This window comes from Bison bison, unplaced genomic scaffold, assembly GCF_000754665.1.
Source record: "Bison bison bison isolate TAMUID 2011002044 unplaced genomic scaffold, Bison_UMD1.0 scf7180017864244, whole genome shotgun sequence".
NCBI lineage: Eukaryota > Metazoa > Chordata > Mammalia > Artiodactyla > Bovidae > Bison > Bison bison.
In genome coordinates, this window is record NW_011494816.1 from 3447633 (window position 1) to 3465414 (window position 17782).

The 17782-nt window shown below is 38.4% G+C and overlaps 1 protein-coding gene across 3 annotated transcripts in view; it reads right to left on the reverse strand.

Moving 5' to 3' along the window:
* Window positions 1–17782, reverse strand: part of ZFYVE9 (zinc finger, FYVE domain containing 9) — a 118040-nt gene that overhangs the window by 18711 nt on the left and 81547 nt on the right. For all 3 annotated transcript variants that reach the window (XM_010847191.1, XM_010847190.1, XM_010847189.1), the window contains one exon: window positions 13976–14080. In XM_010847191.1, coding sequence (XP_010845493.1) covers window positions 13976–14080 — 105 coding nt within the window. The remainder of the gene's footprint in view (window positions 1–13975; window positions 14081–17782) is intronic.

Sequence of the window (17782 nt, forward strand, 5' to 3'; positions counted from 1 at the left end):
TGTTACCAGTTCCCATCTCTGAGCTGTAGCATATGCTGTTATTTACCTTCCCTCTGGGCTTCCTTTGTAGCTCAGTTGGTTAAGAATCCACCTGCAATGCAGGAGACCTGGGTTCAATTCCTGGGTCAGGAAGATCCCCTGGAGAAGTAAATGGCAACCCACTCTAGTATTCTTGCCTGGAGAATCCCATGGACAGAGGAGCCTGGCAAGCTACAGTCCATGGAATTACAAGAGTCAGATATGACTTAGCAACTATACCACCACCACCACCCTCCTTTTTCTTCTCCCATATCCAAGCAGCTGAAAAAAGCTGATCCTGAGTCAAGACTTAGTAAAAACACCAGTTCCTACCAGTAGCCTTCTTTAATTCCCCATCAGAACTAATGTGACCACTCCCTTTTTTGAACTGCCACACCACATTTTTTGTATTTTTTATATGGCATCATCCACACCCAGCTCTGGACATTTCTCTAGAGAAGATTCACAAATGGCCAACAAGCACTTGAAAAGATGCTTAACATCTTTAGTCACTCAGTTCTGTTCAGTCGCTCAGTTGTGTCTGACTCTTTTCGACCCCATGAACCACAGCATGCAAGGCCTCCCTGTCCATCACCAACTTCTGGAGTTTACCCAAACTCATGTCCATTGAGTCGGTGATGCCATCGAACCATGTCATCCTCTGTCATCCCCTTCTCCTCCTGCCTTCAATCTTCCCCATCATCAGGGTCTTTTCAAATGAGTCAGCTCTTCACATCAGGTGGCAAAAATACTGGAGTTACAGCCTCAACATCAGTCCTTCCAATGAACACCCAGGACTGATCTCCTTTAGGATTCACTGGTCGGATCTCCTTGCAGTCCAAGGGGCTCTCAAGAGTCTTCTCCAACACCACAGTTCAAAAGCATCAATTCTTTGGCACTCAGCTTTCTTTATAGTCCAACTCTCACATCCATACATGACTACTGGAAAAACCATAGCCTTGACTAGATGGACTTTAGTTGACAAAGTAATATCTGTGCTTATTAATATGCTATCTAGGTTGGTCATAACTTTCCTCCAAGGAGAGGGTATCTTTTAATTTCATGGCTGCAGGTAAGATACAAATATTTGTCCTTCTAATTAGCTGTAGTTCCCTTGTGTGGAGAAGCTAGCATCCACCTTCCAGGCCTATGGGTCTACAAATCATGAACCATGAACCTTCACTCATTCGTGTAGCAATGAGCATCTAATGTGTACCAGGCTTTGTGTTAGTATTCGGTTTATTCAGTACTGAACAATCTTCCCCCACAGAACTCATATTCTTGTGTGCAGAGGGGGAGGGGAAAAAGTAAAATACATTAAATGTTAGACACTGATAAGTGCTATATAGAAAAATAAGGCATGAAGGATGATTAGGAGTACTGGCAAGTGCCACTTAATACTGGATACTTGGGAGAGTTCTTACTGAAAAGAGAGAGAAAACCATGGGAGTATCCAGGAAAGAGCCTAGAGCTCTACAGGCACTTAGAACAGCTGGTTCAATGGCTGTGTAGTTGCAGCATGTTAGCAAGCCAGACAATTTCAAGGAGCATTAATTAAGGACAGTGTGGCTGAAAAGGGAGAGGTGTAAGAAGAAAGGTTAAAACAGGGAGTGGGTTAAGGAGAACACAGGGTACAGAAGACTTCAGGTATCGTTCTGATTGGGATGAAAGATCTTTGGAGAATTTTGAGCAGAAGAGTGACATGATTTTACTTAGTTTTAACAGGATCACTTGGGCTGCTGTGTTGAGAATAAATGGATGGGGGAAAGGCTGCCAACAAAGACCAGTTAGGAGACCACCGCACAAATCCAAGATTACCTCAGACCAAGACTGGCCCTAGGGTTGAGAGGTGGCTGGGTTCTAGATAGGTAGAGCCAGCAGAACACAGAACAACAGGTTCAACTCAGGATATGGAAGAAGACTTAAAGACAACTCCAAAGTTTTGGGCCTAGTAAATGGAAGGATGGCACTGCCATTAATTTAGGGAAGACTGCAAGAGGAAATTCTGAGGGAAGATCAGGAGTTCAGAATTGAACATGCTAAGCTTAAGATGCCTAAAAAAACTGGAGATGTCAAGTAAGGAACAAGAAACTCAAGTTGAGGGCTTCTCTGGCGGCCTGGTAGTTAGGATTCCAGGCTTTCACTGCCATGGCATGGGTTCAATCCATGGTCAGGGAACTGAAATCCTCCTGCAAGCCATATGGCATGGCAAACAAAATCAATAAATAAAAAAATTAATTAATTTTTTAAAAAGACGCTCAAGTCTATAAAACAAGGAAGAGTCAGGTTGAAGGAAGATATCTGGAAGACATCAGGAAACTGTATTTAAGGGACTGGCTAGATCAACAAAGAAGTGGACAGGGACAAATAAAACTTACAGGGACTGAGCCTTTGAGTTTTTCAAGATGAGTGAAAAATGGGGTCAGAAAGGTGGATGTACAGAGATAGAAATTAAATTTGGGGAGATGAGGAATATGGAGGGAGACCAGGGTTTCTTATGGTACTTGAACACAATGAGATTAGAGCTGGTGGCCTCAACGCTAAAAGTAGCAGCAAGCTTGTGAGAGCTAGGAGATAGGGAAAGCTAGGGGTTTAGCCAGAAGGCAATGGCACCCCACGCCAGTACTCTTGCCTGGAAAATCCCATGAGCAGAGGAGCCTGGTAGGCTGTAGTCCATGCGGTCGTGAAGAGTCAGACACGACTGAGCAACTTCATTTTCACTTTACACTTTCATGCATTGGAGAAGGAAATGGCAACCCACTCCAGTGTTCTTGCCTAAAGAATCCCAGGGACGGGGCAGCCTGGTGGGCTGCCGTCTATGGGGTCGCACAGAGTCGGACACGATTGAAGCGACTTAGCAGCAGCAGCAGCAGCATTCTGAAGCCACTACTCACCGCTATCAGTGGACACGCAGGGACATGAGAGAGGAGGGGTAAAGACAATCTTACTGTGAACATGCAGTGTTCAGCTCCTGCTGCAGTCACTGGAGAGGTAACAGCCAGGGCTCCTGAGGGATCTTTATATTTTCATTCAACCTGTGGTTAAACACTGTCTTCCATGTATAACACGAGGAACAGCTATGCTAACAGTCAATGGAACAACACCTCTTTCCTCTGCCCCATTTTCCAGAGGACCTTTCACCAACTCCTTTCATTCTTTTGAAAAGAAGATTATCAGTTCCTCCTCCCTAAGAGAAAATAAATGTATTCCTTGAAGGCCAAAAAATAAAACATTCCTCCAGCAGATTTTAGGACCATCTGTTCGTGCTTGTGCTACAATGAACCTTTAAAATTATGCTTTTGTAACTTCACAATTCTCTGAAGGATATATGTAGCTTTGAACTAAAATAAACAGAAATTCCTATTTTAGAACTGTTCAGGGAAAAAGAATCTCAAGAGGCCATTCAGCCTAAATTATACAAGTTGGGGACTGCATAGATATACAGTTTTATAGATTCTTGTATTATACAACCAACATTATTTCTCTCTGGTTTTTAGTAAAGAATCAACACAATTTTGTTCCTTTTTGCTTGAAACTCTGACATGAGGCTACCTCTTTGGTTCTATTCCCCCAGTGATGTGATTAAAGTTTGAATGTCCACTACATTTCCTGAAAGATTTTGTGATATTTTTTAGCTGTATTTAAAATAAATGACAAAATGTACACATTTAAGGTATGTAATCTGACAAATTTTGGTATGTGTATATACCCTTATAAACAGCACTTGAAATCACTCAACTCTGTTCTACCGATCTAGACATACATATTACACTAAAATAATACTGTCCTGATTAACATATCTTTAAAAGAAGCCTTAAACATCAGGTAGTGTAAGTCTTTGAATTACGTTCTTTTTCAAAGTTGTCTCAGCTATTCTGGGTCTCTTAAATCTCCATATACATTTTAGAATCAGTGTCTCGATTTGTATTTTAAAATAGCTTGCTGGTATGTTGACTGGGATTGTACTGAAGCTATGAATCAATCTGGGGACAAATGCCATCTTAACAATATTGCGTCTTCTGATTCAAAAACGTAGTATACCTCATAGTATTTATTTGGGTCTTCAGTTTCTCTTAACAATGTTCTGTAATTTTCAGCATAGAGGGACTGCTGATAATCTGTTAAATTCACCCCTAAATACGTCATATTTATGATGCTATTGTATTGTTTTTAAATTCCAACTTCTGATTGTTAGTATACAGAAATACAATTGATTTTTACACAATGATCTTATAACTCTGATAAACTGATTGATTAGATCTAGTACTATTTTGTAAACTCCTTAGGTGAAGAAGTGGTAAAGAATCGACCTGCCAATGCAGAAGACACAAGAGACTGGGGCTCGATCCTTGGTCAGGAAGATCCCTTGTAGTAGGAAATGGCAATCCACTCTGGTATCCTTGCCTGGGAAACCCCATGAACAGAGGAGCCTGGGGGGCTACAGTCCATGGGTCTGCAACGAGTTGAACATGACTGGGCATGCACATACTACTCCAGGATTTCCTACATAGATAATCATGTTATCCATGAATAAAGACATTTTTTTTCCAACTATATTCCTCTAATTTTGTTTTTGTCCCCCCTTATTACATTGGCTAGAAGATCCACTGAAATGTTTAATAAAAACAAGAATAGACATCATCTCCTTGTTCCTCATTTTAAAGAACCAATCAATCAGTCATCATTGGATATATTAATTTTAGGTCTTTCATAAATTCTCTTTATTCAATTGTAAAACTTCTATTTTAAACTGCTGATATATATATATATATGTATATATATAGAGAGATGAGATTTCTGTAGTTTTTTTCTTTTAATATGCTTTTCCTTTCTATCCTATTAATATGCTGAGTTACAGATTGATTTTTTAATGTTAAACCAATTTAGCATTCTTGGAATATATCCCATTTAGTTATGAAGTATCTTATTTTTTCTGTATTATTAAATTGGATATACTAAAAACTTGTTATGTATTTATGCAACCAACTATGAAGGATATAGGTTTTCATTTCTTAAAAATTTTTTCTGATTTTGATACTAGTGGAATTAAAGCCTCCTCATCTATTTTCTAAGAGTTTGTATAGAACTGGTGTTATTTTGTCCTTCCTTTTGTAACAACCACGAGTGAACATATCTAGACCTGGGCTTTTCTTTGCAAAAAGGTTTACAATAATAAATTCAATTCTTTCAATGTATGCAGGGCTATTCTAGTTACCTATTTTTTCTTGACAGAGGTATGAAAGTCAACATTCGAAGAATTTGTCCATTTTGTCCAAGTTGGACATGTATTAGTATAAATGCATTCATACTATGCTCTATTGTTTTTTTACTATTTATAGAGCCTGTAATGATAGCCCCTTCTCTCATATCTCATAATGGGACTTTGTGTTTTCACTATTTTTAAGTGAAATATGGGTGATTTACAATACTAATTTCAGATGCACAACACAGTGATTCAATATTTTTATAGATTATACTGCATTTACAGTTTATAAAACAACTACACTTCCCTGGGCTGTATAACATACCCTTCTGGCTTATTCATTTTACAGACAGTGGTTTGTACCTCCTCATTCCCCTATGCATATCTTGCTGCTCTTCATTCCCCTCTCCCCACTGGTAACCACTAATTTATTTTCTACATCTGTGAGTCTATTTCATTATGTTCACTTGTTTTATTCTTTTCGATTCCACAAGTAAGTGCTAACATTACAGTATTTGTCTTTGTCTGACTATTTCAGTAAGCTTCACATCCTCTAGGTCCATTCATTTTGTTGTAAACGGCAGAATCTCATTCTTTTTTATGGTTGAGTAACACTCCATTGCACGTGCAAGCATGCGTGTGTATTCATACATATACATATACCATTCATCTGTTGATGGACACTTAGGCTGCTTCTATATCTTGGCTATTGTAAATTATGCTTCTATCAACATTTGGGTCCATGTACATTTTCAAATTACTGTTTTTTTCTTCAAATATATACCCAAGAGCGGAACTGCTGTATCATATGATAGTTCTATATTTAGTTTTTTGAGGAACCTCCATAATATCTTCCATAGTAGCTGTGCCAATGTACATGCCCCCTAACAGGAATCCCCTCTGTATTAGGATCCTCCTTTCTCCACAGCTTTGCCACATTTGTTATTTATAGACATTTTGATGATAGTCATTCTGACAAGTGTGAGGTGGTTCTTCACTGAGGTTTTGATTTGCATTTCTGTGATGATTAGAAATGTTGAGAAACTTTTCATGTGCCTATTGGCCATTTGTATACTTTCTCTGGAACATCTATTCATATCTTCTTCCTTTTTTTTTTTTTTTTTTTTTGCTACATCATGCAGCTTGCAGGATCTTAGTTCCCTGGCCAGGGATCAAACCCAGGCCTAGGCAGTGAGAGTGCTGAGTCCTAACCACTGGACTTCCAGAGCATTCTCTTCTGACTGTTTTTTAATCGAGTTGCTTGTTATTGTTCTTTAATCACTTTATTCATTTGGCTGTACCAGGTCTTAGTTGTAGCATGTGGGATCCTTCAGTTGTGGCATGTGGGACCTAATTCTCTGACCAGGGATCAAACCCAGATCTCCTGCATTGGGAGCATGGAGTCTTAGACACTGGACCACCAGGGAAGTTTCCCAAGTTTTTTTTCTAATATTGAGTTCTGTGAGCCATGTATCTATTTTGGATACTAACCCCTTATCAGTAATATCATTAGCAAATATTTTTTCCTATTCAGGGGGTTGTTTTTTCATTTTGGTGATAGTTTTCTCTGCTATTAAAAAACCTCTTACATTTAACTAGGTCCCATTTATTTATTTTTAGTTTTACTTCTTTTGCCTTAGGAGATAGATCTAAGAAAATATTGCTACACTTTCTGTAAATTAGTGTTCAGCCTATGTTTTCGTCCAGTTTTATGGTCTCAGGTCTTACATATAGGTCTTTAATCCATTTTGAGTTTATTTTTATATATGGTGTGAGACAATGTTCTAATTTCACTCTTTTACAAGTAGCTGTCCAGTTTTCCGAGCACTATTTATTGAAGAAACTCTCTTTTCTCTGGTGAATATCATGCCTCCTTCATTGTAGGTTAATTGAACTTAAGTATGTGGGTTTATTTCTGAGCTCTCTATCTGATTCCATTGATTTTTATCTCTTTCTGTGCCAGTACCATTCTATTTTGATGACTGCAGCTTTGTACTATACTCTGAAGTCAAAAAGTATTATACCTCTAGCTTTGTCCTTTTTTTTTCCCCTCAAGATTGGATGACATCTCAAGGTCTTTTGTGATTCCATATAACATTTAGGATTATTTCTTCTAGTTCTGTGAAAAATGTCATGAGTATTTTGATAAGAATTGCATTAGATCTATAGATAGCTTTTGGTAGTATGGATTTTAACAGTATTAATTCTGCTAATCCATAAATCTGGAATATCTTTCTATTCCTTGGTGTCATCTTCAATTTTCATCATCAATGTTTTATGATTTTAAGAGTACTGATCTTTATATCCTTGGTTAAATTTATTCCTGGGTATTTTATTTTAGGTGTTTTAATCTATAGGCTGATAGGTTATTTTTTTTTAGTACCTTAAGGATTTTGTGCACTGTCTTGGGAACTGAACTGTTTGAATGAGAAGTCTACAGTCATTCTTATACCCACTGCTCAGTATATAAAGTGGATTTTTTTTCTCTAGTTGCCTTTAAGATTCTTCTCTTTACCTCTGGTGTTAAGCAATTTGATGATGATGATTATAATGTTCCTTAATGTAATACTTTTCATCCTGCAGCTGGAGTTCACTGAACTTCTTGAATCTATATGATTCTCAGTTCAGTTCAGTCGCTCAGTCATGTCTGACTCTGCGACCCCATGAATCACAGCATGCCAGGCCTCCCTGTCCATCACCAACTCCCGGAGTCTACCCAAACTCATGTCCATCGAGTTGGTGATTTACAAAATTTTTCATCACTGATTCTTCAAATATCTTTTCTGTCAACCTACTTCTCCACTCTTTTGGGGACTTCAATTACAGAGTTAAGCCATCCAACATTTCTCACATCTCAATGATACTCCATTCATTTCAGTTTCCAGCCTTTTATCTTTGTGTTTCATCTTGGATGGTTCTGTTTTTATTAATTTTTTCCAGCAGTGTCTGATCTGCCATTAATCTCATCCAGTGTATTTTTCATCTCATTGTCATTTTTGTTTCTTAAAGTTTGATTTGGGTTTTTTATATTTTCCAAGTCTCGCCTTAAAATGTACAGGCCTTCCTCTTGTTGAAGTTTTATTTTAAGCTTGTTAGGTAGGATCAGAGCAGACTAAATTTATGGACAACTTTGATCACTAGAAATTATTTGTCCTTTTCTTACTCTAGATGGTAAGAATATAAATTATTCCTGGACCTTTGAGAACTGTTCTAGCTGTTCCTCTTCAGTGTTTTTCTCATATACATGCATTGATTAGTAGTCAGCTGAAGACCCAACAGGAACCTCTTACAGATCTCCAGAGTTCTTTTATTTCCATAATCTGTCTTATAAATTCTAGCCATCATGGCCTCCCTACATTCTCTTCAACTCAGGGAGCCTCTAGACCTCTAGGATCGGGTTAAGTTCCCTCTAATTGCACTATGGCCTGGAAACTAACTCCAGACAGTAAGGTAGGGTAACCATAGGGCTCATCTTCTCTATCCCACTGTTCTTAGGTTTTTGCTTTTTTCCCCTCACATATTTTGTCATGATGTTTAGCTATTTAAGGTAGACTGGTATGTTAGTGTGTGCAAGTGCTGCAATAAAAAAATAGCAGCTTAAACAAGTGGTGATGGCTTTAAGTGGTGGCTTAAACAATAGAAATTTATTGTCTCACAATGCTGGAGGCTAGAAATCCCAAATCAAGATGTCAATAGCATTGGTTCCATTTGAGGGTTGCAAAAAGAAAGATTTGTTTCAGAACTCTCTCCTGACTTGTAGATAGTCATCTTCTCCTTATGCCTCTTCCTGTCATATTCTCTTTACACGTCTATGTCCAAATTTCCCCTTCTTAGACAGTAAAGAATCTACCTGCAGTGCGGGAGACCTGGGTTTGATCCCTGGATTGGGAAGATCCCCTAGAGGAGGACGTGGCAACCCACTCCAGTATTCTTGCCTGGAGAATCCCCATGGACAGAGGAGCCTAGCAGGCTACAGTTCATGGGGTCGCAAAGAGTCGGACATGACTGAGTGACTAAACACACAGGTCATACTGGATTAGGGCTTTACCTCTGTAAAGACCCTAAAACCAGCCCTACGATCAGACATAATAATTAAACTGATGTTTATGAAAATCAGTTTAGGATAGTGTTTAAGAACAGGGATACTGAAATTAGAGTGCATGGGTGTGATTCTAGCTCCAACACTTGCTGCTTCCCTGGTGGCTCAGAGGGTAAAGTGTCTGCCTACAATGTGGGAGACCTGAGTTCGATCCCTGGGTCAGGAAGATCGCTGGAAAGGAAACGGCAACCCACTTCAGTACTCTTGCCTGGAAAATCCCATGGACAGAGGAGCCTGGTAGGCTACAGTCCATGGGGTCGCAAAGAGTCGGACACAACTGAGCGACTTCACTTTCACTTTCCAACACTTGCTAGCTCTGTGCCTTAATCCCCTTACCTGTAACAAGGGACTTACTCTACTCATTTCATAGAGATAGCGTGAAGATACATATATGTTTAGAATAATACCTGATACATAATATACCCTCAATAGATATTACTTAACACAATGATCAAAATAATGTTTCATAAGAACATGAGTAACTTTACCTAGACCAACAGAGTTCTTGATTAGCCTTGATGAAGGAGATTAGAAAATTTATATTCAGTGACTACTTCATTTATTAAAATTACCACTTCAGAAATCCTACCCTCTAGCTTTCTAAGCTTAAAGTCTTTCTTTATATGGAAAAAAATGTTGTCTGACATTTCAGTAAAAAAGCATGCTGCCTGTCATTCTGGTAAACAATGAATGCTGCCTGCCATCAATTCATCACCACTATAGCCGCCATCAACAGTCCATGATATGGGGACACCAGGATGGAGAAAGACAGGACACTGGCCCTAGATGGCTCATATGCACATCTAAGGAATAATTTCAGTGAACTCTGACTCTTGCATCTTTCTATACTCAGAAAGAACTAAAATCATTAACCTGAAATGTCTGGATTTTTTACACTTTTTTACACTTTACAGTAATCTTTTGATGTTCAACTACATGTTTTTTTTCCAGCAAAAATTTCTACATGTCCTGGCTCCTCCTCCCTTACCTCTTTGAAACAGTCCCTCAGAGGTATCTGAGAGGCTGTCTCCTGGGCTGTATTCTCAATAAGGCCACTTAAGAAAACATAATTCTCAACTTTTATGTTGTGTTTGTTTTTGTCAGTCCCCCTCTCTCCATAATTTACATATAAGCTGCCAAAACTCAGTTTTCTAAAATTTTACTTTGGTTAAGTCATGTTTTTGCTTTAAAACCTATAAAATCTCTTTTACAAATTATCATATTAGAAGCAAAAGGCAAGGTAGAAAGGGAAAGATATATCCAACTGAATACAGAATGTCAGAGAATAGCTAGGATTAAAAAAAAGGGGGGGTCTTCTTAAGTGAACAATGCAAAAAAACAGAGGAAAACATTAGAATGGGAAAGTCTAGAGATCTCCCTAAGAAAACTGGAGATATCAAGGGAATATTTCATGCTAGGATGGGCACAATAAAGGACAGAAACATTAAGGACCTAAGAGAAGCAGAAGAGATGAAGACGAGATGGCAAGAATACACAGAAGAACTATATAAAAAAAGGTCTTCATGATGAGATCATCATATTGGTGTGGTCACTCACCTAGAGCCATACATCCTAGAGTGTAAAGTCAAGTGGGCCTTAGGAAACATTATTACGAACAAAGCTAGTGGAGGTGATGGAATTTCAGCTGAGCTATTTCAAATCGTAAAAGATGATGCTGTGAAAGTGCTATACTCGGTGTGTTAGTAAATTTGGAAAACTCACCAGTGGCCACAAGACTGGAAAAGGTCAGTTTTCACTCCAATCCCAAAGAAGGGCAATGACAAAGGATGTTCAAAAACTATCATACGATTGTACTCACTTCACATGCTAGCAAGATAATGCTCAAAATCCTCCAAGCTAGGCTTCAGCAGTATGTGAACCAAGAAATTTCAGATATACAAGCTAGATATAGAAAAGGCAGAGGAACGAGAAATCAAATTGCCAACATCCATTATATTATAGAGAAAGCAAGGGAATTCCAGAAAAACACCTACTTCTGCTTCATTGACTACAAGAAAGCCTTTGACTGTGTGGATCACAACAACATGTGGAAAATTCTTAAAAGAGATGGGAATACCAGACTACCTTACCTGCCTCCCAAGAAACCTGTATGCAGGTCAAGAAGCAACAGTTAAAACTGGACACGGAACAACAGACTGCTTCAAAATTGAGAAAGGTTGTATATTGTCACCCTGCTTATTTAACTTCTATGCAGAGTACACCATGGGAAATGCCGGATGGATGACTCACAGCTGGAATCAAGACTGCTGGGAGAAATATCAACAACCGTACATACGCAGATGATACTACTTTAATGGCAGAAAGTGAAAAGGAACTAAAGAGCCTTCTTGAGGGTGAAGGAGGAGAGTGAAAAAGCTGAACACAGGAGCCTGGTGGGCCACAGTCCATGGGGTCACAAAAGAGTTCGATACAACTTATGGCTAAACAACAACAACATACAATGAAATATTGTGTATGAAATTACTTTTCCAACTAATAGACACAACTGTCCAAGATCATAAGAAATAAAATTTCACTGAGTTAAAACAAAAATTGAATTAGAAGAGAAGTGAGTCTGCTAAATCAAGTAAGGAAAAGAAGTGATATACAATTGGTAAACTTTACTGAAAATTAAATATAATAAATTACAAGAAATACAGTTATTGCTTTTGAACAAAAATTTTTGAAACTTCACAACCATAAAGTTAGGAGGCGGGATTCAAATAAAGACAGATAATATGAATGGACGTTGTCATGAATGTCCTTAGTCAAGTACTGAAATAATTATAGGGGCCTCATAGCTTTTATGGGCTTCTTGGTTTGCTCAGAGGTCAAGAATCCTCCTGTCAATGCAGGAGATGCAGGTTCAATCCCTGGGTCAGGAAGATCCTCTGGAGAAGGAAATGGCAACCCACTTTAGTATCCCTGCCTGGGAAATCCCATGGACAGAGGAGCCCAGCAGGCTACAGTCCATGAGGTTGCAAAGAGTCGGACACGACTGAGCAACTAAACAACAACAACATGGCTTTTACAGATATACTTGTATAAACAGTTCCAATTACCAAACGCAAAGCATCATCGTGCAAACATCAGGGATAGCAACGTGTGTTATCATCTCATTTCTGGACGATAAACTCCCAGAAGCATTCATAATGTCTAATTCATCTTGGTATTTCATATCACAGAATATATTTAATAGATATCTATGAAATAGATAATAACACTTCGATGAGAAATAAAACAAGTTTTCAAAGCATAGTTTAAAAAACTATTTAGGGTACAAATTACATATTTGTTTAAATATGTAAATTTTAATTAGAACTAAATTACTATTTAGTTCTCTTTAAAAATCTGACTCTACGTAGTTTGGTATCAGAGAAGACAGTGGCACCCCACTCCAGTACTTTTGCCTGGAAAATCCCATGGATGGGGGAACCCAGTGGGCTGCAGTCCATGGGGTCGCTAGAGTCGGATGTGACTGAGCGACTTCACTTTCACTTTTCACTTTCATGCATTAGAGAAGGAAATGGCAATCCACTCCAGTGTTCTTGCCTGGAGAATCCCAGGGACAGGAAGCCTGGTGGGCTGCCACCTATGGGGTTGCAGAGTCAGACACGACTAAAGTGACGCAGCAGCAGCAGCAGCAGTTTGGTATAGTTTCAAAGTAGGACTATTCAACAGCTAATTGTACCCAGAAAAACTTAAGCACTCTTTCTCACTACTATTTTCTAGTGCCCTGAAAAAAGCCATCAGACAGAAAGCACGGGGTAAAAGTTTTCTTCAAATATGTCTTTCCCACATAATAATACTGAGCCCTGAGCTTATAAGTCCAGTAAGACATTTCTGTGATTTTAAGTGTATATCAAGTACAAAAATAATGTTTACCGAATGTACAAATGACCAAGTGAATAAATGGCAGAATGGGAAAGGAAAAAAGAAAGGAAGAAGGGAAAGAGAAGGAAGGAAGAAATTATTTTATACCCAAAATAGTACAAGAAGTAATAGGGGAGTTACTACCCTGCCTAATAAAACAACAAATTTTAACACATCAAACTAAGTTTTAAAATTCCTCTTTTAAATCACAGTGATTACTATTCTACACTTCAGAATTGATTTTAAGAAATTTTAAAATTCAATTAGTACTTCACTTGGCAAATAGGCGAGAACAGTGCTTACATAATTCTGTTAATATATGTACAGTATGCACAATTTCATTTTAGTTACAAAATACAGCTTAATTCAAGATGTAATCATTTGCTTTCAAAATTTTACTTAAAAATCATTTTGGGACTTACACAGGTGAGCTATTCTTAAACATGAAGGGTAGTTAATAATATATACTTACCAAAAGAGGGAAAAATCAAAAGATCCCACCACTAATATTATAAAGTTAATTTTATACCTCAATCAAAATGCAAATCTGCTACTGATCGTCAGCACCAAAAGGTCAAAAAACAAGAAATGACGCAACCAAAAACTAAGTAAGACAAATTTAACATCTTCCTTTCTGTTATGAAATTCTCTATCACTGATCTAATTCATATAATATTATGAACTGATTTCACTGTCACTAAATTAAAATTTTACATGCAATCATGTATTTTTCATCTTCATTTATAATGCTCAATTATGAAAAACATCACAGTAAATCTTACCTCATTGTATCTGTTGCTGGGAATTTTGATGCTGGTTTTCCGAACTTCCATATCAACCACCAAACCTTGAACTACTGGCAATGTATACTGGTAATTTCTAAAGTCCTGGGCAAAAGCAGATTGAAGTAGAATAAAGAATTCATCAACGGCAGGATCTGATTAACAGCAATAAAATTAGCACAAAGGAAAAGAATGCCAAAATTAAATACTTTTGAATTAAATGAATGAATTCATTCATTTAAATAATAAGAAAATGCATGATGAAAGCCCCACTGTGTGTATTCTAGCTCTCCAGTTAGTCTGTAAACTCTCACAAGGAAGCAGATTAAGAAGTTTTATATACCATTATATACAATATTAAACAAATATTTAAATGTTTATCTTGCTTTCTCAGCACCTGACATTTTCTGTATTTATTTGTTAACTGTCTCTTCCCTATGAGGTAAGCTCCAAGACAGCAGAGATGATCACTTGTTTTGTTCTTGTTATATCCCAAATGCCTGGAACGTGCTGGGAACTCAGTGAACACTTATACACTAAAACACACACATATACCACATCCAGTGTGGCTGAAGCAAAGTGAGCAAGAAGGCACGAGTTCAGGTCACAGTGACAGCACACAGCTAGATTTCACAGGGTCCTGTAGGTCACAAGGACCTTGACCTTTACTTTGAGAAGGCTTTCGACCTACTGTAATGGATCTCTTTAACTCTCTCCTCTGCAAAGAACAGATGGAAAAGGAGCAAGAATAGAAGAAAGGAGATCAGATAAACACAATAAAAATAATCTGAGCAAGAGACAGTGATAACTTGAACCAAGATTTTAACAGTTCCAAAGGCAGTCAGAAGTTATCAGATTCTAGATATATTTAAAGGGAAAACAGACAATATTTGCCCTTAAGTTGGATGTGGAATGTGAAAAAAAAAAAAAAAAGAGTTGATGATTCTGAACTGTATGGCTTGGGCAAGTAGAAGATAGGAACTGCCACCAACTGAGATACAGAATATGATGGGAAGGGGAAGGTGGCAGGTCAGAAGACTGCAGGAAAAGAACTGAGAAAGAATGGTGTCCTGGAAACTAAGAGTAGAAAATGCGTAGATGCTAGTAAGTTGTTGGATGGAACTGTGTGAAAACTATTTCTTATTGCTTCTATTCATTCAGGGAAAATGGGGTTATGTCATCAGCTGAAACTGAGGAAAGGAGAGGCAGCACAGGAAATTTGAGAAGAAATCACATGCAAAAAGTCATATGGGGAGTTAGGAATGTATTAGGGACCACGAAGGATTGCTGGGCAGGTTCAAGAGCTTCCTTAATGGTACTGGTCATGAATCTAAAATGAGACCCATGGGTATGCTGCTCTTTCTGTCTTCACTCATATTTAACTTGGATGGAAGTTAAGAATGAAGAAAGAGTCAGATCTGCACTGGTAAAATCAATTGACTTTTCAGCTATGACCTAAAGCAAATCCCTTACGATTATGGAACGGAAGTGACAAATAGATTGAAGGGATTAGATTTGATAGACAGAGTGCCTGAAGAACTATGGATGGAGGTTCATGACATTGTACAGGAGGCAGTGACCAAGACCATCCCCAAGAAAAATGCAAAAAGGCAAAAGGGTTGTTTGAGGAGCCCTTACAAATAGCTGAGAAAAGAAGAGAAGCTAAAGGGAAAAGAGAAAAGGAAAAATATAACCATCTGAAAGCAGAGTTCCAAAGAATAGCAAGGAGAGATAAGAAAGCCTTCCTCAGTGACCAAAGCAAAAAAAAAAGAGGAAAATAATAGAATGGGAAAGACTAGAGATCTCTTCAAGAAAATTAGAGATACCAAGGGAACTTTTCATGCACAGATGGGCACAATAAAGGGCAGAAACAGTATGGACCAAACGGAAGCAGAATATATTAAGAAGAGGTGACAAGAATACATAGAAGAACTATACAAAAAAGATCTTCATGACCCAGACAACCATGATGGTGTGTGATCACACCTAGAGCCAGACATCCTGGAGTGTGAAGTCAAGTGGACCTTAGGAAGGAAGCATCATTATGAACAAAGCTAGTGGAGGTGATGGAATTCCAGTGGAGCTATTTCAAACCCTAAAAGATGATGCTGTGAAAGTGTTGCACTCAATATGCCAGCAAATTTGGAAAACTCAGCAGTGGTCACAGGACTGGAAAGGTCAGTTTTCATTCCAATCCCAAAGAAAGGCAATGCCAAAGAATGCTCAAACTACCGCACAATTGCACTCATCTCACACGCTAGCAAAGTAATGCTCAAAATTCTCCAAGCCAGGCTTCAACAGTACATGAACCGTGAACTTCCAGATGTTCAGGCTGGATTTAGAAAAGGCAGTTCCTCTGCCTTCATGAGATCAAATTGCCAACATCCGCTGGATCATCGAAAAAGCAAGAGAGTTCCAGAAAAACATCTACTTCTGCTTTATTGATTATGCCAAAGTATTGACTGTGTGGACTGTGTGACTGTGTGGATCACAACAAACTGTGGAAAATTCTGAAAGAGAAGGGAATACAGACCACCTGACCTGCCTCCTGAGAAATCTGTATGCAGGTCAAGAAGCAACAGTTAGAACTGAATGTGGAACAACAGACTGATTCCAAATCAGGAAAGGAGTACATCAAGGCTGTATATTGTCACCTTGCTTATTTAACTTATATGTAGAGTACATCAGGTGAAATGCCAGGCTGGATGAAGCAAAAGCAGGAATCAAGACTGCAGGAAGAAATATCAATAACCTCAGAAATGCAGGTGACACCACCTTCATGGCAGAAAGCAAAGAAGAACTAAAGAGCCTCTTGATGAAAATGAAAGATGAGAGTGAAAAAGCTGGCTTAAAACTCAACATTCAGAAAACTAAGATCATGTCATCTGGTCCCATCACTTCATGGTAAGTAGATGGGGAAACAATGGAAACAGTGACAGACTATTTTTTGGTGCTCCAAAATCACTCAGATGGTGACTCCAGCCATGAAATTAAAAGATACTCGCTCCTTGGAAGAAAACCTATGACCAACCTAGACAGCATATTAAAAAGCAGAGACATTACTTTGCTGACAAATGTCCATCCAGTCAAATTATGGTTTTTTTCCAGTAGTCATTATGGATGTGAGAGCTGGACCATAAAGAAAGCTCAACACTGAAGCACTGATGCCTTTGAACTGTGGTGTTGGAGAAGACTCTTGAGAGTCCCTTGGACTACAAGGAGATTCAATCAGTCAATCCTAAAGGAAATCAGTCCTGAATATTCATTGGAAGGACTGATGCCGAAGCTGAAACTCTAATACTCTGGCCATCTGATGTGAAGAACTGACTCATTGGGAAAGACCCTAATGCTGGGAAAGACTGAAGGCAGGAGAAGAAGGGGACGACAGAGGATTAGATGGTTGGATGGTATCACCAACTCTATGGACATGAGTTTGAGCAAGCTCCGGGAGTTGGTGATGGACAGGGAAGCCTGGCGTGCTGCAGTCCATGGGGTCACAGAGTTGGACATGACTGAGCGACTGAACTGACTGAAAGGTGCTAAGGCAAGTAAATGACAAGTGATACTGAAATTACTGGACATGCAAATGGGGAAAAAAAGAACTTCAAGGAATGCCTCACAAACAAAAATTAACTAAAAATGGATCACAAACCTATATGTAAAACATAAAACCATCAACTTTTGAAGAAAGCATCAGGGAAATGTTTGTGATTTAAGTTTTAGTCAATAAGTTCTTAGATATGATATAAACAGAATGCCCCATAAAAAATTAACAAACTGGACTTCAACAAAATTCAAAACTTTGTA